Source organism: Moschus berezovskii, chromosome 24 (genome assembly GCF_049115385.1).
Source record: "Moschus berezovskii isolate FMDL1 chromosome 24, NW_MosBer_1.0, whole genome shotgun sequence".
NCBI lineage: Eukaryota > Metazoa > Chordata > Mammalia > Artiodactyla > Moschidae > Moschus > Moschus berezovskii.
The window spans coordinates 11,741,954-11,763,390 of record NC_142483.1 but is presented as its reverse complement, the minus strand read 5'-3'; the positions used below and the strand labels follow the sequence as shown (position 1 = coordinate 11,763,390).

The following is a 21,437-nucleotide window of genomic DNA, read 5'->3' as shown; positions in this document are numbered from 1 at the left end:
GCGCTGGGAGTTCTGCCGGGGGCTGAATGGGTGGACAGACCTGGGGGTTTGGGGCGAGACCAGGGAGAGTCAGAGCTGGAGTAGTTTGAAGAACTGTGGCTGTGGACTTGGGACTAAGTTTCAAGTTCATGGGCTCACTTAAAAAATTCACACCCAAAAATGGGAAGGACAGTTCAGTTCAGTCAGTTGTGTCTGATTCTTTGCAACTCCTTGAACCGCAGCACGCCAGACCTCCCTGTCCATCACCAACTCCCAGAGTTCACCCAAACTCATGTCCATTGAGCCGGTGATGCCATCCAGCCATCTCATCCTCTGCCATCCCCTTCTCCTCCTGCTTTCAATCTTTTCCAGCATCAGGATGTTTTCAAATCAGTCAGCTCTTCGCATCAGATGGCCAAAGTATTGAAGTTTCAGCTTCAACAATCAGTCCTTCCAATGAACACCCAGGATTGATCTCCTTTAGGATGGACTGGTTGGATCTCCTTGCAGTCCAAGGGACTCTCAAGCATCTTCTCCAGCACCACAGTTCAAAAGCATCAATTCTTCGGTGCTCAGCTTTCTTCACAGTCCCACTCTCACATCCATACATGACCCCAGGAAAAACTGTAGCCTTGACTAGACGGACCTTTGTTAGCAAAGTAATGTCTCTGCTTTTTAATATACTATCTAGGTTGGTCATAACTTTCCTTCCAAGGAGTAAGCGGAGAAGGACATATCTGTACAAAGTTATGGGGTATGGGGTTCAGAGTTCTCTCCTTGCACCCCCAACAAGCTGTTCCGAGTCTTAGATGTTTGAGGCTGGCGTTTTCTTGGGGTGACTAAAGGAACAGACCTTCCAAGAAGGGAGAATGGATCCTGGTCTTGAAAAGCACATGGTGGAGACAGCTGGGTGAGTTGGGCAGGTTACGTGACTGCTGTGCGTCCCTGGGACAACGAGACGCGTTTCATAGGTGGTGTTGGGCATGTAGTGAGTTGGTCCATGACAGGAACTCAGAGTGCCTCTCTACATTGCGCTGGTGCAGAGTTGGTGACAGTGATGGTGATGCTGCTGCTGAGTCTGAGTCCTGAGGTCTGGTTTCCTTGCAAGGCTGGCCCCCCTGGCCCAGGCCTGCAGTACTGCACACCACCACCAGGTGGCAGGGGCCAGCCACAAGAGTGGTTCTTGCCTCAACAAGAAACCCTGGAGTTCGTCATTCTTGGCTGTTTCAGACAACGGCTTCTAGAACAGCCCCAGCGGGGTCTGCACTCTCCTTGGAGACCACGCCTTTCCTCTCCTTCAGCCTTAGAGGCCTTTCTCCTGCTTTGGGCCAGGCCCAAGTTGGAAACTGCGTATATCAGCACACTGATAGGGGAAGGTGGGAGGAGCAGTAGTGTTGGGTGGGAATGCTGTCTCTGAGTGTGAAGTCAGGGGGCCTTGGACAGGGAGAGACGGGCAGGGAGGTGATGAGGCAGAGTAGTGTCTGGACTCTGCTTCCTGTCTGTGAAGAGGTGGTGGTAACCTGCCTGATGGGATTTGTGAGGATCTGATGGGAGAATCCAAATGAGGATTACAGTTTAGTACTGGGTATGTGGTTTTACCACATAAATCTTCATACTGAAGGGGAAAATCTCCAGGTGACCATGGGAGAGTCCAGGCACACCTCTGATGGATGAGGGGCCTGGTGTTGATGAGGTGCAGCGACAGGTACCCACAGGGGAGGACCTGGAATGCCATGCTGTAGCCCATGTCCTGGCTGGATGTGCTGGGATGGGGTGAAGAAGTGACAGGCATCTGAGAGGATAGCAGTGCTGAGAGCCTGCTTGAGTAGGAAGCCATGTGCCTGGTGGGCGGGCTGTCCATGCCCGATGTTGGCCGAAGGCTAGACATGAGAGTGAGGCAGGGCTCAGGCCCAGAGTATGGCTTCTGGAGACTAGATAGAGGCAAAGCTGATGCTATGGGGTGGCGGGGCCAGCTGAGCCTGGGATCTGGGGTGTGAGAAGGGCTGAGGACACATCCTGGAAGGAAAAGATCCACAAAGCATCCAGAGTGATGGGTGGGAGCCTGGTTTCCCCTCAGTGGAGGGCTGAGGAGAACGGAGCCAGGGGAGTAGAAGTAAGTGGGGTGTCCTGAAGAGGGTGGTCAGGGGTGTGGTGACCCATAGCAGTGGAGGAGAGTGGAGGGCGCTGGGGAGAGATGCCTCGGGTTCTTGAGGGAGCAGGCTTGGCAGCAGGTGGGAGTGAGAGGTCCATGACTGGCAGGGCTGGGAGGGGGTGGTTGGACTCAGGTGGCATCAGAGGTTGAGTCCTGAGGGAGCCTGAGGTGCATGAGGCTGACGGGCTCCGCAGAGGAATTTCAATCTGTTAGTTCAGCTGTCCTTTCCTCTCATGACAGCCACTCAGCAAGCCTGAAGCCTTTGATTCCTAAGCACCACCCCCCGCTTAGGGACCAAAGACTTCGGGGGCCTGGAGCACCCCACTAACAGCTGGATTCCCTCTGAGCTCCCTGCCCAGTGTGTGGCACACAGCAGCTATTCACAAGGCAGCAGGCTTTTCCCACCACCTCTGGGCTTAGCCTCCAGGGCTCAAGGAAACCTCACGGGCCTGAGCTCATTGGTAGGGGGTCCACCCTTCACCCTCTTTACTGGGAAGGGACCTGGTCAGGTTAGCTCAGGTCCAGCTGCTCCCCTAGAGAGTGCCGTGGCAGCACCTTCGACCTGAGAGGTGCTTCTGGCCCCTGAGTTGCAGCTGTCCCTCCACCACAAGAGGTGGGGGGTCCCTGGGATGCTGAATCCCCAAGAAGGGCTCCCAGCCCCTTGGCAGCAGGCCCCTAAGTTGTTTTCTGACTCCTTAAGACACCCAGGGGAAAGTTTTTAAGGCCAGTGACATCCAATGTCTCCCCTAATTGGGGTTTGAGTGCATAAGGCTATTGTGCTTTTCTGAGAAATTGGTTCGTGATACTACAGTGTGTGGCCAGCGAGCCCAGGCTGCCTGTGGCCACCCACCAAAATCCTGCTCTGTGGAGGGTACTTCCTGTCCCATGTTGGGGTGTTAGAATCACTTTAGGCGACAGCAGGTGGCTGGCACCCTTTGTCCCAGGTGAGGAGTGTCTTGCTCTGGCCTGTCACTGCAGGGAGCAGTTCTGATTTCCCAATTCAGCAAGGAGCTGGTGGGGCGCTGGAGCCCCGGGAGTGCCAGTCCCCACGGAGGTGGTTTAGGTGCCATATGCTTGGAGCCCACACTAAGACTGTTCAGACATCTGAGCAGCCTTGTCCCAGATCCCTTCGTGTGCTTTGTGGTTTCCAGGCACGTGTGTGTTCGATATCCAGGGACAGGCCTGGTGGTCAGCAGGGCAGGGCTGCTCCCCATTTCACAGATGGGGTGTTTGAGGCTTGCCTGGGTCATGCAGCGAAGAAGCTGCGGGTTCTTCACAGTGTTGATTCCAGTGATTTATTTGCCCAAGGCCTCTGAGAGGACTTGGCTCTCTCCAGAAGCTCCAGTTAGAGCTCAGAGTCCCAGCTTCTCTGTACATTGGTCCTTAGCAACCCCCTGGATGCCCCACCCTACGCCAGATATGGTCATGGAAGGTTTTAAAGCTGCTGTGTAGCCAGCAGGGCAGGTCTGCACCCTTTTTGGGTTTTGGAGACTGAAAGGGTTGATCATGAGGCCAGGCACTGTCCTACCTGATCTGGCCAACATGCTGCCTCTCCCCCACGTTCCCCAAGCCAGCGTTCACACACATTCCTGAAGAGCAAGCAGTGTTTGGAGTGTCCTTTGCTGCTGGTATCGGAGCACCTTCATTGTGTGAACCCATAGCTCTTGTAAGCCCGCAGCCTCTGTGTCACTTGTGATGCCAGTTGTGAGAGCCACCCTGGGTGGTAGGCGCCGAGCCCCTTGTGGAGGGGTGGGCACTGGTGTTGCCTGTCCCCGGAAGGGACCTGCTGCTTGGGCACCCGGGTCACTTGACTAGTTTGGAGCCCATTGGGCAGGGGCGCAGATTTGCTGAGGATTCAGCAGGAGAAGCTGAGCAGGCAGGTTGTGGATACCCAGGTGTCTCCTTAGGCCACAGGCTGTGACCTGTTCCACTACTAGGGGCAGGGTCTGCAGTGACCTGGCACCCTGGTAACCTGTAGGACCTAGAGCTGTTACGTCTCTGACCCTGGGTTGGCGTCCCTTCTCTGGAAAGACGGTGGGGGTGGGGTGTAGCCCACAGCTATACCCGATTGGCAGCCTACCATCAGCTGTCACTCATGTCTGCTGTGGAGGCAGGCGGAGGGCCTGTAGCTTTGGGCTTGGTGAAAAGTGGATTGTTTGTGGGCCATCACTGCTCAGGGTTTTGTGTCAGGAGGCTCACGCCCTCGTGGGGTGGCTGGGCCTCTGTCATGCAGGGGGACTCGTCCAGGGCTAATTCTTATGAGGCTTTCCTGGCATAGTCCCACCCTCTGCAGAGCCGGAGAAGCTGCCCCAGGCTGATGGGGCTGGGGGATCAGGCAGCTGAGTGAGTGGGGAAAGGGGGTTGATTGTGGGGTCTGGCACATCTCCAAAAGCCTGGCTTGCCAGGCTGAGCCCTTTTCTGGAGTAAACGGTTCCAGGTATTTCTACCCCAGCCAAGAGACCTTTGCTACTCCTGCCATTTATCGTGGAGCAAGGCTTCGGGCACCCTTCCTCAGGGAGGAGGGGTAGTTCCTTCCCTTGGGTGGGCTTGACCAGGTGGGAGGTCCTGGTGTGGTAGCCACGTCCTGCCCCTGCGCCTGGCTGGTGCTGGACAAACCCTGTGCTCCCTGACCTTGCCTCCCCGCCCGATCCTGCTGCTGGTTCTCCCAACTTTGTCTTAGGTCGGGGCGGGGGTGGCACTCATGCCAGTGCAGGCTGCCAGGGACTGCAGAAACAAGAATAGTGTGCCCTTCTCCAGACTCAGGGAGGCAGAAGTGCCAGGAGCAGCATTTTGAGGAGGCCCAAGAGGAGATGGAGGTGTGGTGAGGTGGGGGTGGGACGCGTTGTGCAGCTGACTGTCCACGCTGTCTGTTGTGGGGCTGAGAGCGCAGGGGATCTTGCTGTGTTTGCCTCCCTTGACCACCCAGCCCCCCCAACCCCAACTTCACCACTAGTGTGAAACTGCCTTCTGGCAAGCACAGCCCCTCAGGAGCAGGGCTCGCAGCCTAGAGACGCACAACCTGAAGTGCTTGTAGGACCCTGTCTCCTGCTCCCCAGACTTGACACTCTTTCAGGGTGAAGGAAGGATTCACTTTTTAAACATTTACTCAATTGGGTCATCATAGTGACTATAGTCTAATGCTGAAAAAATACATTCTGGAAGTATGTAGACGAACAGTTAAAGGTCCCCCTGTTCCTGTCCTCCTCAGAGAGGAGTCCTGCTCTGTGTCAGGAGCTGCAGTCCACATTTCTGGGTCTGCACATGTGGGTGCTGCCCCCATACGTGGGGAGTCTTGGTCACACTCTGTGCGCTATTCCTGTTCTTTCTGCTACTGTGTGCGGCTGGTGCCTGTTCAGTTCAGCTGGGGTTGCTCTGATTTTTTCCCTCTGCTCTCCACGCCCCTATATTTGGTAAACACTGAGGGTGCTGCCCCTTTTCCCTTGGCCCTGGGTGTAGGAGTGTGTTGGGCTGTGGGGGCTCTGGACTCTGGCTTCAGGAACTGACTCTGGGGATCCCGGCAGTCCTGCTCCAGGCCATCTCTTGGAGTTCCTGGTGCTGAGAGTGTTCAGACCTAAATATTGTGTTACGTAAAGTCCTGGCTGTCTCCCCTAAGTGTGCTCAGGAACGTGAATCCACAGTCCCCAGTGTCTGCACGTTGGCCAGACTGGTGTTTGAGGGGCTCCGTGTACCTCTGTTGGCTCTGTGGAGGACTCATTCATGGTGGGGGTGTTTATTGGCCCAGCAGTGGTTCCTGCATGCTCACGGGCCAGGGTGAGGGGTTGGTTTTAGAATTTGCCTTTATATTTATGGCTCTTCTGACTTGGTGGGTTCCTGGTTACTGTAGTCCCACTGATTTTCACCTTCCCCCACCACGCGCCCCCAGGCCAGTAGCAGTGGGTATGAAGGCACCAGGTCTTCCTCAGCAGCTGCTCTCAGAAGCTGTGATGTGGCTGGCTGGTCCTCGCACTGCCCGTCCCCGTGTGTCCTGTCGGTCCCACTCACCAACTGCTTTTTGAGACCCATTTGGTGTCAGGCCTTGAGCTGGGAGCCAAGGACCTAACTCAGCCCCTGCCTGGTGGAACACATGGTCTCTAGGGGACCCAGTGGGAATGAAATAACTGCACATAAATGCAGAACCCTTGCTTTGAAGAGGCTCATGGTGCTTCAGGAGGCCAAAACAAGGCCCTGATGGCGAGGTCAGGGGAGGCTTCCCTGGGGTGGTAACTGAACATTGAGCTGCAGGGTCAGGGGAAGAGGCCAACCAGGGTCTTCCCGGCCCAAGGGGAACAAAGGGTAGGAAAGTCTCCCAGCTTGGGAGGCGACAGGGCTGGGGGTCAGATCTTGGAGAGTGAGGGACACCAGCGTGGATGGTGGGGCTTAGGCTGGAGCAGTGGGGAAGAGTCACCGAAGGGCTTGAGCTGTTAAGGGGGTTAAGTGGCAGGACCTGGAGTAGCGTCGGATGCCTGGGGCGGTGGAGAGGGCATCAGAACTCACAGACACCTCCCAGGCATCATCTGGTAGCATCCCCACAGCACCCTAAGGTGGACACTGTGCCTCAGGAGAAACAAGCTCAGTGTGTCAGGGTGGGCCAGTTGGGAGGCTGGGATCAGAACCTCAGCCTGCCTGGCTCCTGAGAGCTCGTCTTTGCTGTCTTCTCAGCCACCCTACTCACGTTCTTTCCCTAGGGCAGGGGCGTCGTGTTGGCATCTCAGGGGTTTTCTTTTCCATTGGCTTCCCTGAAGTGGCAGCGTGTGCGGCAGAGTGCGGGTCATGTTCAGGCGCTCTGTTCGCTCCAGCTTGGCGGCTGGTGAGGAGGGAGAGGTGGGGATGGCTCGATCCTCTGGCCTTGCCCTGCGTGCTCCCACCCGCCCTGCGTCTCCCGCTGCCTACCCTCGGCTCTGGGTGGGTCTCCTCCTGTCATTTGCTCGTGCTGCCCTCCTGGGAAGTCCTTGTGAGGCTCCTCACAGCAGCTCGGGGTGATGGCTGCCCTGGCCCAGCCCTGTGCGGAGCCTTGGTTGGTCCCGCGTGCCATCTTCTGGCTTCACGGGCCTGCCAGCCTGCGCCTGACTGCCGGCCTTCCCCCAGTGCACAGCGCAGCGGTGAATGCCCTCTCCTTCCACCCGTCGGGGAACTACCTGGTCACGGCCTCCAGCGACTCAACCCTGAAGATCCTGGACCTCATGGAGGGCCGGCTGCTCTACACACTCCATGGCCATCAGGTGAGGGCGTCAGCCTGGGCGGGGTGGCGTGGCGTGGAGTGAAGGTGCCACCTCAAGGTGACCCTTCCCTTGGTGCCTGATGGGGGGTGTTGGAGTGTTTTGTGCCCCCTAAAGCCTGGGCAGTGGGGTGAGGTGCAGAAACAGGTTTCCTACCCCCGAGAGCTGTGACCTCTGCAGACATGCTGGGCCTGGGGCAGCAGCTGAGGAGGGAGCATAGGGGTTCAGTCGGATGGGGGTGGGGAGGGAGGGGTCTGGACGTGGTTGGCAGGGTTTTTCTAGGGGCTGAATGGAGTCTGTCCCAAGTGACCTCCAGCCTCCCTTGGTGGCGCAGTTGAGGAGAGCCCTGGGACCCACTCCGTGAACAGCCATGAAGCCTCCTGGAGCCCTTTGGAGGCAAAAACAACAGGTGCCTCGCAGAGGTGGACATGAAGGAAGGAAATCTTCCCACACATTTGCTGAGGAATTCCCGGAGTTGAATCAAGGAGAGGGGCCTTCTCTCTGAGGCGCTTTTAGCTACACATCCGTGCTTTGGCTCCCTGTGTGGGCAGTGACTGGGCATGGGCCCCGGTGGGTGGGCTGTGGGAGGTGGGCTGCCTCAGGCTCTGCCCCGCAACCACCCTGGGTGTGGCTGAGTGTCTCCTGCTGAGCAGAGTGGTCAGCAGAGTGTCTCCTGTTGGGACAGAGACCAGATAATTTCCGTTTGTCTGCTTCTCTGTTTGTGAGCAGGCACAGGCAGGATGGAGAGTGGGGGTACTCTTGAGGGCTGAGGGAGGCTCTGGGCTGCTCATGCCTCTTGGGCCAGCAGCTAGGTGTGAGGTGTCTACCCCAGGGCCCTCTGGATCCCACTGCCACCTGAGTTGCGGTATATAGGGCCTTGGCTGGGTCTTGTGGGGGCACAGGCCTTTTCTTCTGGTTCCTTGGGACATGGAGGCCAGTTGCCATCAGCCGTGGTGACCCCTTGTCAGTCAGACATGTCTGGTGTGCAGGAGCCATGGACCTGTTCCCCTATTGTTGACACGTCTAGGTGTCATGTGTGGCCACTGGCCTGAGGTGACTGCTGCTCTTGTTTTCAGCCTGTAGGGGAATCACCTTGGTTATCCCTTTGGTAATTTGATTACTTAGCTTCCTGCATAACCAGTTTTGGATCTTATAACCAAGAGGGCATTTGAAAACTAGGTGAAGGCTGCTACCTCTTGTGTTCCATTGGTGAAGAAGGAAAAGCAATGCACAGAAATACTGTGCAGACAGGTGCATACCAGGTGATCACCCCGTTCTTTTTTCTTGTGAGCATTCTTTAGACAGCGGACTCACCTCTGAGCCTGAGAAGCCTTGAATGCAGCATCTTCAGGGGCATTCCTGAGCTCAGACCCAGTGTCTGAGCATAGAACCCTGTGGATGTTGTTCTCCCAGAGAAGCAAGACAGGGGCCACGATAAATCATGTGGTTGACTGTCTGCTGTTGAACCTGGAAAGTGGGAGCTAGACTGAGGACAACTGGTAGTCTTGGGGTGTGGAGAATGGGAAATAGCTCCAGGAATCAGTTCTTCAGGGCACCAAGCTTGTAGTGTCCAGAGGAAGGGGGAAGAAAGAGAAGCAAGCTCACCACTATTCATCTTGCTGTCCATTTGTCATCCACTCCCCAGCTGGCTGGGCTGGGCATCATGGGTATGAAATCGATGTGGTGGTCCATCCCCTGGGGCTCATGCCTGGCAAGCAGGGAACTCCCTGGGGCCATCAGCAGAGCTGAGGTGGCTAGAGATGCATTAGGAAACAAGGAGAGGCAGGTTGAGTCTTAGGTGGTACTTGGAGGGTTAGGTGAAGCAGGGTGGCCTTCTCCCCCAGAGTGCTGCTCAGATCAAAGTGGGAATTGGAGTGTGAGGCTCACATTTGTTTCTGTTCTGACCCTTGAAAATCTCTACCAAATACAGACACTTAGCATTGGTGTGCTGTGGGCCTTAGGGTCCTGGGTTTGGGGCGATTCACAGTCAGCTAAGGGTGCTTTCCTTAGAGAGGATAGTGAGGTTGAACAGCCTTGTTTGGGGCAGTTGTTAAAAACAGCCCACCAGTCAACCTGAATACCTCGAGCAGGTGGACATCTGGGCTGGGCGCAGGAGTGGCTTTTCTCTCCTCGAGGGGACAGATCTGTGGAGGTTGGACCTGTGTTGTCACTGGGAGCCATTGTGCTCTGTAAATGTCCCTGACCTGTGAGGGTCTGTAACGTGCTATTGGACCAGAGTGGTTCCACCCTGGAAGTTCTTGGACACCTGTGTTGCCCCTTTGGCCCTGGCCAAGCCCCAGGGAGAGGGCCTGTACCGTGGCTGAGGAGAGCAGCTCTACCTGCATGCTCTGTGCAGCGTCTGGTCTTAGGCTTCCCCCTCATGAAGTGCCCCTGGCCCCGTCCTTCCAGTAAGATGCTCAGCTGAGCTCCTTGGTGACTTGAGCTTCCACATTCTGTTCCGGGAGGTGACTGAGGGCCTCACCCAGCACAGCTGTCACTGGCCACTTCCTAAAGCCTGTGGCTGAGCAGCCCCGTGGCTCCCTAGTGGCCCCGGATGCCCAGGGATTCTGTCCTATGGAGTAGTTGGCAGATCTGAAAGCACCTTTGAGTCCTGGTGGGGTAACTGAGGCCCAGAGAATAGTCTAGGTGGCTTAGGGTTGTCGAACGGGGACAATTAACCACATCTACAGTTTCCACCACACCCACTGACCCCATATGTATGACTGTTAGAAGTTGAGTGGTAATCTCACTCTTGTTCTTAGTAATAGATCACTGGTCTGTGTAGGAGGCCAGTGGGCCTCATGGCTTCTTGTGTTCCAGCCTCACTGTTGGATGACAGCATTCTGGTCAGTGGGAGAGGGATCCCCTTGAAGCTTTGGTTTGGACTTGAGGACTTCCTTGTGATCGCCCTCAGGCAGAGCCCTGAGGGAGCTTTAGAGGGAGGGCTGTTGAGTTATTCTGCTCCATGGAGCAGCAACCCCCTTGGGCCTCCAGTTCCACACCTGTGAGCAGGTACAGTGCAGGCCGGGGGTCAGAGGCCAGCTGAGAGGAGCCAGCCGCAGGGGGCTGGTGCTGGGGTGAACCAGGCCCTGACCAAGAGAGGGGGCTCTGTGTGTGCCAAGGAAGTGTCTCTGTGTCCTGCGAGAGGGCCGGCCTGAGCCACCTCTAATGGAAGAGCAAGGAAGGGTCAGAGTGGAGAAGGAAGGGTCGAGGAGGCAGAGCTATTGTGCAGAAGCTCTCTTGCCCTGGGTTGAGACCAGGAATCTGCTGTCTCCTGAAGGCACAGGAGCACCAGGATGGCCACATGCCAAGCACAAAGCTAAGATCGGGATCACCTGAAGTGGCCTGGGTCTCCTGGTCTGGGCCTGCGTGCAGCACCAAGGGCAGCTGGTGCCCCAGGGGTCTGACCCTGCTGGCAGTTTGGTGGTTCTCTGGTGTGTGACTGGCCACAGTTCCATTGGCCCATGAGGGGCCGGCTGACTTGTGGGTTTTGGGGGCAGACATGAGTTACTAGTTTGTTGTAAGCCTAAAGGATTCTGGGGCTTTCCCCCTGCAGTCCCAGCTTTGGGATTCTGAGCCACAAAGGGCCATTCGGGGGTGCGACTGGTGACTGAGCGAGTCTCCTGCCTTGTGGGAGCTTGCATCACACATGCTGTACCCCTGAAACGGCTCCTTGGCTGCTACTGGAGCTCTTGTGGCTCTTGAGAGACTTCTTTGGGGTGAGTGTCTGCAAGTGATTTGGGGAACAGGCCAGAGAGTTGGGAAGCCCATTGCTGGCTCCAGCCCAAGTGGGCCCCTGCCTTTTGGTAGCCTTGCTGCTTGATGGCAGCAGGTCGGCAAACTCCAGCTGGGCAGACAGTGCCCTTTGCCAGGGCAGGAGTGTGGGGTGGGCCGAGGAGCCTTTTGGGACTGAGAGTTGGGGTAGCCCTCTGCCTCCACGTGAGTCTGCCATTCAGGTGGAGAGTGGACAGAGTCGGGAGGCACTGCCAATCTGGGTACAGGCCACTGCCCTCCTTCTCCCCTGGGGATACGGGCAATTTCTCTCTCAGTGATCTGGTAGAAAGGAGCCCTCATGGTCACCTTTGCCAGCTGCTGTGACCGAGGCCAAATATCTGATATATTTTATTGGGGAGCGTTCACAGCGTTGTCTGATGCCCAGCTTTCTAAGGAACCACCCCAGTATTTCCAGGACTGCACCGCTTATACCCACCTGTTTCTGGTTTAGGAAAGACTCTGGGCACTCTCTCATCTTGTTCAGCCAGAAAAGCATGAGTTTTTGGGGTCCACAGAAGAGAGGAAAGGGCTTGGGTGTTGGGATCAAACCATTCTGGCACCATCTCTTACCCTTTGACAGTGGTCAAGACCTTGCCTTTGCCAGCCTTTCCTCCTCTGTAAGAACGACGCCGGGACCTGTCATAATGGGAGAGGATGTCTGTGTTGCTCAGCACCAGACACAGTAGGTCCTCACAGGGGTCAGTCCCTTTCTGTGCAGCTCTTGGAAAATGACCCCATGCTGTTCTAGGTGAGAGCTCTTTTTTCTAAAATATTTATTTATTTATTTTGCTGTGCTGGGTCTTAGTTGTGACACTTGGGATCTTTAGTTGTGGTGTGTGGGATCTAGTTCGCTGACCAGGAATCGAATCCAGGCCCCCTGTATTGGGAGCACAAGTCTTAGCCACTGGACCACCAGGGAAGTCCCTCGGTGAGAGCTCTTTAACAGGCAGTTTACAGTTTCTTTTATGGGCGTGGTCCTGGCACCATGGGCGGACAGTGTTTGTTAGAAAACTGAGTACATGGTAGGGGGCTCTGATGACAACCCCTGTGATGAGTGGATCAGGACCACTGCCATCAGCCCTTTCCCGTCTTGGATGGGGCATGTCCATTTCCCTTCTTCCCATTCACCCCCAGAATCTCTGTAGGGTTTGTCTGCCTTCTTATTTTGCTTAGGGTTGTTCTCATCCGCTCCATAATGTCCTCTCACTCTGACTTGACTTTTGTCCACAACTCCTAAAATCCATTCCCCAGTGGGTGGGGTACAGTGATTCCCTGACCCAAAAGTCCTTGTCCCACCAGCTGCCCTGAGTGGTTTGGCCTACTGCTGTTTTGGTCTCCAGGTCTACTTGCATGGCCCTTCTTTAATCGGGTCTCTTCCAGGGCCTGACCCCTGGAGGACAGCCTGGTATCTGATGGCACCGGGCTGTCTGTGGAGGACAGTGCCCTCTCTGAGGCTCTGGAAAGTCTTGCCCTTGGGGATCCGCCTAGACCAGGACACTTAGGCAGGAGGGAAGGGAGTCCCTGCTTCTTGCTGGAGCCAGTACAGACTTCAGGTTGTCACTGCATGGGAGCCTCCTCATCCCACTGCACCCCTCACTTCACAGTGGAGAGAGCTTTCCCACCAACTGCCCTGAGCAAGGTCTCCCCCTCGCCCCCTGCAGAGTTCTGTGTGGCAAACGTGGGGACGGTGTGCTAGAAATACAGATTTATTTTTCTGTATTTTCCGAAACATAATCTCAAGCCATGCTCATTTGGTTTTCGTCCCCAGAGCTATTTGGGAGCGGATGGTAGGTGGGGCGTGGGTGGGGAGTTAAATATGGTGCTTGTGGCTGTGCAGTTGGAGTTCGTGTCTCTGTGGAGTGATGGAACCACACAGGGACCAGCAGGCCCGTGGTTCCCCACACCACAGCTGGCCCTCGGTGGGGTGAGCACCCATCACCCAGGGCCCAGAACCCCAAACTGGGACAGCTGTCTGTCTATGCCAGGGGCTGAGCTCAGTTGCTGAGAATGGGTCAGCTGCTGCCACTGGCAGCTAGTGCCTTGCTGGGGCCTGGACTATAGCTGGGGAAGTGGCATTAAGGGGGGCTCACCTTCCAGGAGGAGACACAGCAGCAGGACAGAGTGCCTGTGCATGTGGGCCATCCCCCGGCTGACCCAGGTGGAAGGAGATTCTCAGAACAGGCCCCTCCTGCCTCATTTCTTTGTGCCCTGCAGTTCTTATGTAGTCAGTTAATTTGGGGGACTCGCTTTGCTGCTTGAGAGGCTTAGCTCTGGCTTCAATGGCTGGGCACCTCCTGCAAGAGGTGAGGGAACATAAGAGGGAGGAGAATAGTTCATGTGCTCCAGCTGAAGTTACCAGGAGTTCAGCCTGATCCTCTGTTCCCTGCTGGCAGCCCGGGTTAAGGGCTGGGAACAGGTGTCCTTGGCTAAGGTCAGGAGCAGCCTAGGAGCTAGGGGCCTGTTCCGTGTCCATGGGGCTCCCTAAAGGGACATCCACCAGGCCACAGCAGGTTGAGCGAGCCAGTGTAGAACCTCCCATTCAGGGTTTTGTGGAAGACACAGCCTGGTGGGCTGGGTTACGGTGTCTCTGTCTGAGCACAGGGGTCAGAGTCAAGCACCCACGCCAGAGGCCCCCTTGATCTCCGTGTATGTGTTTGATGGCCATGCTTCTATCTCTGACGTGGGGCATGTGGCATGACATTCCATTGTGTTTGCTGGAAGCCAATGAAAAACATCAAAACACTTGGGTCGTGGTGATGGGGGTGCCTGGCTCGGCCTTTGCCACTGTAACTGTTGTGGACACAGTAGCCAGGGTTCAGATGTGCAGGGCCTCAGGCTGGAAGGTGAGGAGAGCGGAGAGGTCTGGACCTGCTGCAGGGGCTGCGGGGTGAGGGTCATCAGAGCTGTGGGATCTAAACGCTATGGCATCCTTTGTTTTGCCTCCCCACCCCCGCCATTGACGCTTTGCTGTGTGAGTGTGAAGGAACTAGCCAGTGCGGGTCCCTTGGATCTAGAGGTTGTCCAGGCAGAGGCAATGTGTGGTGAAATGACCGGGTGCGAGTCCAGCCAAGCTCAAGGGTCACAAGAGGCTGGGTCAGTGGGGAGAGGGAGGTGGGGGGCCTGGCTGCATCCAGTGCTCCCGGTGATCATCTCAGAAAAGGCACTGGCCAGATCCGGGGAGGGAGCGGGGAAGGAGCTGGTTGAGCCTATGCAGCATCCCTGCCAGTGGACCTGGCCCCCAGATGGGCACCCCCAGTGACTGGGGGACAGGTTGGATCCACACTGCCAGGGCCCCAGCTAGAGCTGCCGCTCAGGAAGCACTGGAGAGGCCCTGGGCCTTGCCTTTGGGAAGAAACAACTTGGCAACATGCCTGCCCTGAGCCAGTGAATGAATGTTTCAGGAGTGACTAATTGACTGAAAGGAGCCAGTTACTGTGAAGGCACGACAGTCTCAGAGAACACACATCATGCCGGGTCCCTGCCGGGGGTGAGAGATACTCCCCAGCCCCCAGGGTTTGGAAACTAGAGTGCACTCCTCAGTAACTGCTGGGCTTCAGAGAGTCCCAGTGAGACAGGACACTGGGAGATGAAGGACAGGACAATACTGCATGATGGAAGCTTTGGGGATCTAAGATCGAAGGCGGTGTGTGCTCAGTAGCAGTCAGAGGCAGATTTGTAGCCTTAAACGAATTTACCGAAAACCAAGAAAGATTTGGGTAGTCTGGGTCTCCAAAGACTTACCGATGCTTGGCATGAGGATCATCGGCAGCGGAGAGCTTGCACCTGCGTTGCGGTCCATGATGACTCTGGCCCACAGCAGAGCCCAGGGGCAGCCGTCCTTCGGGCTGCGATTCGCGTGCCCTGGACTGTTTTGTGCACCCCGGGTAGAAAAGTGGGAGCCTTTGTGGAAGGAACACCGAGGGACCTGGCATGCCATCCTCTTGGGCACCGTTGGGGAGGCCCATGGGCCTCCCCCTTGAGGGGTCCTCAGAGCACCCTTGTCGCTTGAACCCTCCCTGGCATTTCCTGGGACCTGGACCCTGGGGATAGCTCTAGCTCTTCTTGCCTGGAGGACTCCCAGCACCTTCTCTCTGGTCCTGATGCCCCTGCCAGACTGGGCTGCTGGTCACGTTCTTCAGTGGTCCTGCTGCTGCTTGGCCTCCAGCATCTTGTCCCCAACCTGGCATCTGGTGTTGAGTGACAACAGGAAAGGAGGCTGACCCACAAGTATTTGGTTCCTTAGTTGCTGTGACTTCTTGGAAACCCACCCTTCCTCAGCAAGCTCTGGGCAGGCAGAGAGCCCTGCTTTTTGATACACTCTGTATTATTTTCCTTCCCTTTTCTCTTTCCTTTTTGTTTTTCCTTAAAATGAAAACAGTTTTGTCATTTTATCTTTGTATTCGCGGAGAAGGAAATGGCAACCCACTCCAGTGTTCTTGCCTGGGACGGCTATGGCTATGGGGTCGCACAGAGTCGGACACGACTGAAGCAACTTAGCAGCAGCAGCAGTGTAGCTGTATACTCATTAAAATATTGAAAGTGTGGGACAGTAAAGAGATTTCCAAGACTCAAGTAAAGTTGTCAGATGAAATTGCCCTCCTTAAGTCCTGTCAGCCCGTGGTGTCCGTCCTCCTGTAAGGCTGTCTGGGCGGTACTCGGCCTGCGCGCCCGCCCCCTGCACCGCCTCCTGCGCCCCGCCCCGTGCACCGCCTCCTGCGTCCCCCGCGCCTGCAGCCGTGGTGCACCGCTCCTGGTGGTGGTTTCTCACCCACGCAAGTGGACATTGTTTGCCGTCAGGGAAAGTGGATCTCCTTTGTCCTGATGGATGCTGCCCGGGACTCCTGGGTTCTGTGACCCCAGCCCCTGGGGCCCCACCTGCACAGGAAGGCAGTGAGAGACACGACTGGAGGCTTCATCCCTGACCCTCAGCCGTGTCCTCCCCTCTTGGACATGTCACCCTTCAGAAGGGTAAACATACAGACCGCGCCTGAGGATGAAGTGCGTCAGGGCAAGTGGAGTGCTCCAGGCAGCCTGAGCACTTGGTGTTAGCCAGCCTTGTACTGCTTCTTCACCACCCCGCTTTATGGGCAGCTCAGAGAAGAGGAGCTGTGGGTAGGTTCCAGAGACACAGGCAGACGTGCGTTCTCCTGCAGCTCTGTCTAACCTGCCTTCTCTTGGGGCAGACTGAAGCTGCCCTTGCTCCGTGACCTTGGGTCCCTTTCCAGCCTACAGCCTGTCTGGTCTTTCTGGCACTGAGAGTGGAACTGCTTCCCAGTGTTCCTGTTGTCCGTAGGTGTGTAGACAACACCGCTGTGTCGGCCCCACTGACAGAGGCCCCTCCCACGGGCAGCAGGGGTTCCTGTTGCTCCCTGTGCTGCTCTAGAGGAACTGAGGTGGCTGTAGACAGTGGCTGCACCATCGTCCTCTAGGAGAGAACCTCCTTTATCTGGCTTTGCTTGGGGAATGCCAGGTAGAACCACATTAAATTTTGGCCAGAAGGAAGCAATGGTTTGCGGTGGCTTGCTGAGCCGACTCTTGCATGTGTCTTTCTGCCGTGGGTTGAAAGCCTTTGAGGAAGAGTCCTCGCTCTTTACAGGAGATCATGTCCCCTGCCCCAAGCCTGTATGTGCTCATTGGCCCTCAGGGCGCAGCCAGGCATAGGCCTGGCATCGTCCTTTGGACACTTGTGTGGACCTTCAGCATCTGAGAAGCCAGAGGGTCAGGTCTCCTCCCAGGGCCCCAGCATGAGGATAGTGACTACTCATTAGAGGGACATGAGGTGGGGCATGGTCTGGTCAAAGGGACCAAGTTCTGGCCCCAGTGCAAGACCTGGGATGAGTCAGTGCACCTCTCTGACCTCTGGCTTCTCCTTGGAAAGTGAGGACAGTGGTGTCGGCCTAGCAGGACTGTCAGCACAGACTGTCTTGCCCATCCTGGCCCTTGACCCCATGACCCAGCCTTTGTCACTGGTGTCTGGGAACAGAGCCTCAGTGGTCATGCTCGTGCATTGGTACCTGCCGGTTCCTCCGCCTGAAGCTGGGGAGAACACGGGCTGGGTGAGGTGTTCTCCCTGAGTCCTGCTGTCACTGTCACTCATGAGATTCTGATTTCTTCCTGTGCATTGAGGATCTAGAGTGACCTTTGGTTTTTGTTCTTTTTGGCTTGTTCTCACAGGGTCCAGCCACCACAGTTGCCTTTTCAAGAACGGGGGAGTATTTTGCTTCTGGCGGTTCAGATGAACAAGTAAGTAAAGAATGGAAGCTGAGTCTGAGCTAGGATGTGGCTGGAGGCTGCACTCCACTGTCTGCCAGCCACTGCTCCCTGGCCTGCTCGTGTGCTGTGGGAGGGACAGCATTTTCCAGCTCCACGATTGCAGAGCTAGAACATGTGTGAGAGGTCCTGTCCTGCCTTGTCACCATGTCCCTGGGGTCTGGCCCAGAGTCTGGGACCTGGTAGGCCTCCCACTGGAAATCTTTCTCCGGGTTCTGGTGCAGTGCTGCTTGGCCAGAAAAGCATACTTCCCTGAGCTGGGGAGGAAAGAGTGGCTGTTCTGAGGTACTGTGACCTGGTAGGTTGCCCAGAATGTTCATCCGCTGCTCCCCAGCCTTACAGCTCTGATGGCTTCACCCAGGACAGTCCCACTGGCTTCCTAGTGAGCTCCAGCCCTAGCTGATTTCGTTTCAGTCTGTCAGTAAAGCCGAGGGTGGTTGGAGGCACAGCTGGGCTACGAGATGGCAGGTGTCTTCCCACACCAGCACCAGTTCCTGTGCTGACCAGACAAGGCAGGAGGAAGACAAAGGAGACTCCTGAACCTTCCCTGGATGTGGAGTCCTGGCTCATTGCCTAGAAGACTAAGGAGGCTAATAAATCCACACCATAAGTAAAGTCCTGGTAAAAGCACAAGAGACACCCTGGTAGGAAGTAGGGTCCCCCACCCTGAGCCCTCCTTCGGCAGCCACCGCTGTCAGCTCCCCGGCTGCCTTCTTACTGTGTGCTCTGAGAGCCTTTTGGGAATGGCATTTAACATTCTCTCTCCACATTCCTGATAGCCATTCCTCTGCTCAGGGTTATTCAACAGTTAGACTGGTGCAGTGCACAGAACTCTATAAACAAGGGGTGCGTGCCGACGTTCTTTTTGTAAAGGGGACCAATGAGAGACCCTGGATCCCCATCAGCTGCGGGTGGTGAACAGTGCTGCTCTGTGGGTGGTGAGCAGCTTCCCACAGAACCAGGCTTATGGCTACATCCCAATGGGGGAAGCATCGGGACGTTGAGTTTCCATCTTGTGTGGATACTGCAGTTTTTCTGTGGCCTCAGTTGACTGCTGGACACAATTCACAATTCCTGCCATCCTGGAAGTGGTCCTGGAGGAGTGCAGCTGACACCCTCCAGCAGGGAGCACTCTTACTCAGCTTTTGTAGGAGGAACCTCAGGGCATGAAGATCCTCCCAGTGGGATGTAGACTAATGGATGTGTTAACCATTTCTCTCTGGGGCCAGACTTCTCCCTGGGCCAGTGTCTGAGTTTCATAGCAGCCCTGTGAGGTGGGAACTACCATTCATCCCCATTTCACAGGTGAGGAAACCAGGGCACAGAGAGACTGAGTCCCTTGCCTAGAGCCACACAGTAAGGGGTGTAGCCAGGATCTTAACCCTAGCTGTGTGGCCTGGAGTCTGTATCAGAACCACTTCTCACAGTGAGGCTGGCCAGGCCGCCGCCGTAAAAACTTCTGTTTTGGTGGGGAGATAGGTGATAAACAAGGGAAAGCGGACAGAGATTTAAACAATTACTGAGTCTGATGCCTTGAAGGAAGAAGAGAGCTATGATCAAAACTAGCAAGAGGGCCAGGGAAGGCCTCTCTTAGAAGGTGGTGTTAGGGTAGACATTTAGCCTGGATGCCCCAGGCACAGGGAGCAGCCAGTGCAGAGGCCCAGTGGTGATGGTGACGCTCCACCCTGATGGAGTGCCTGATCTTCTTGGGGCCTGTTCAAAAAGTCTGCTCTCTAGGAAGGTGGGGCAGGTCCGGAGATGAGTGGGGTGCCAGGTGGGGACCACAGTCCCACCATTGGCCCAGAACTTTGGTGGTAGCCTCTGGGCCCATTTTCTCTGAAGAAGGACAGGTAAGGGGTATTTCTCCTCCTGATTCTATGTCCTTGTCGGTCTTGACAGGTGATGGTTTGGAAGAGTAACTTTGACGTCATTGATTATGGAGAAGTGCTAAGAGTGCAGAGGCCCCCGGCCGTGCGGGCCAGCTCCTCTGGGACTCTGGTAAGTGACCTGACAGGCATTATCCTGAGCCCTGTGGCTGGTGGACTGGGTCATGGTCAATAGCACTGGGCTCAGGGACAGTGGGGCGCTGCAGGCTTAGGCAGGTTCCAGGGAAGAGACCCTGGTAAGATCTCATGATTTACCAGAAACTTCTTAGGTGCTTGTGGTGCTTTGTTTCAAATCTGGAGTGAACAAACAAGATGTGAGGAGGCTGTTAGCATAGACTGCTGGATGCCTAGGCCCCGCGTTGTCTGCTGGGGGATTGTTTCTGTGGTTTAGGCCACTGGCTGGTTGAGGCCTGAGGAGAGGAAGGACCTCTCTGGTGCTGAGCCTTGGGCGCACTGTCAGATTCCTAGAGGGTGCAGGGCCTGAAGCCACAGCTTGGACGAATGGGAAGGGCCCCAGCCCTGTTCTCACTTCCTTTATTTTTTTTAGGAAAGGAAGTTCCTCAGCCACAAACCATTTTTAGTACCTTTGTTGGTAAAAGGGCGTTGAGTGTTCCTGAACTTAAAATATTCAATAGTTAACAATATTTTATGAACAAATATTTGGGGTAAAAAAGATAACCGATATGGTCTTACTCTTTGAAGATGGTAACTTGCAGCTTTGGCTGAAATAAACAGTGATGCCAAGGAGGTGGAGCCACGCAGATTATAAGCTCTGGTGCAGGCTTCTTAAATCTCTCCTGCCTGGACCTTAGTGGCAGCGTGGCCTCTCCCACAGGCAGAAGCTGGCCTGAACAACAGGAAGCGGCTTGCCCAAGGCCCCCAGCGAGTCAAGGTTGGCCCAGAATAGAACCAGGAAGCCTCTTAAGTCCATCCCAGGGCTTTCTTTGGCTCCAGCAGAGGGCCCTGTCCTGCCCACGGCCTGTCCTATGTATGGGACTCCCTCTAGGAACATGCCAGGTTGGGGTTTAAAGCTTTTCTTCCAAGAGTTGCCCTTGGCCCAGAGGTTTTGTTCTCCCTCCACATTTGCTAAGGAATGTCCAGTTCTCAGCTTTTGGTTTTGTTGGGAGAGTGGTGGCTGGGTTGCCCAGTGGTCTGCTTGCTGCTATTTCGTCTTCCACCTATAAAAGCATTTTCCAGACTGTGGGGTTGGGATCCCTTGGGGTCCATGCCCGCCTCCCCTACAGCTTCCTGTCTCTTGGGTATTTATGGTGACCCACACCCTGTTGAGGCCTTGGCGTGTAGTGCCCTGTGTATTCCTGGCCTCGTCACGACGAATGCTGTGAGTGATTGTTCCCATTCACAGTTGAGACACCTGGGGCCTAGTCACCTGCCGCAGTGTGCAGACCTGGAGCCCACCATGCTGGACCCCTGAGCAGGGCTGACTAAGCTTGAAACTGCAGGTGGTAGAGGGCTGGCTGGAAGATCTTCCCCATCCCAGGAGAGGGGTCTGCTATCTGTCTCTTGGGAATGGTTAGTAATCAGCAGCAAGGGGAGAATCTCATGCTCCTTTTCTGGTAGCTTTTGGGAAAGTAACTTAGACAGCTGCCCCATGTCCCTTCAGTCTGAGCCAGAGACAGGGTGTGGGGCACCCTTGCTTTCCGTAACTGCAGGGCCTGGTCATCTAGGATGGAGGGTGTGGGGTGGGAAAGCCAGCAGGACAAGGCAGGGTAGGGTCTGGCTGGCTGAACCATTAGCAGGCCTCAGGAAAAACATTTGTTCCCAAACTAGCCTCAAGCCCTCTGCCCAGTGGGCATCACCCTGTGGGGCTCAAATCAGGAAAGGGGTGTGTGATCTAGAGTCTGCACCCCGGCTCTGTGGTCTAGGTAAAACACTCTTCTCTAACCTCCATTTCCACAGTGGGACCCGAACACCCCCACAGGCAGGCTCCCAGGATCCCATGTCTGATGTAGGTGACTTCTGCTAACCCAGAAAGTGACTTGACTTTTTAATCCTAAAGTCATTCTTTGTTTCAGGCTTTTTTCCTCATTTGTCACAGGCCCCTTTGAGACTCTTGAGTTGATGTGTAGCTCCTCCTCCAGACATACCACGTCCACACGTGCATACCACCAGTGTACACTTTCAGTGGTGACTCTGATCTCA

General features: G+C 55.7%; 1 protein-coding gene across 6 annotated transcripts in view; it reads left to right on the top strand.

Annotated features, from left to right (window-relative positions):
- The window catches only part of POC1A (POC1 centriolar protein A), a 98,993-nt gene that overhangs the window by 37,558 nt on the left and 39,998 nt on the right, over window positions 1-21,437 (top strand). For 5 of the 6 annotated variants that reach the window (XM_055413960.2, XM_055413957.2, XM_055413963.2 and 2 more), the window contains 3 exons: window positions 7,217-7,350; window positions 17,296-17,364; window positions 19,291-19,389. In XM_055413960.2, coding sequence (XP_055269935.1) covers window positions 7,217-7,350; window positions 17,296-17,364; window positions 19,291-19,389 — 302 coding nt within the window. Of the gene's footprint in view, window positions 1-7,216; window positions 7,351-17,295; window positions 17,382-19,025; window positions 19,055-19,290; window positions 19,390-21,437 lie in introns of all 6 variants that reach the window. The other variant, XM_088831944.1, reaches the window with a different exon arrangement.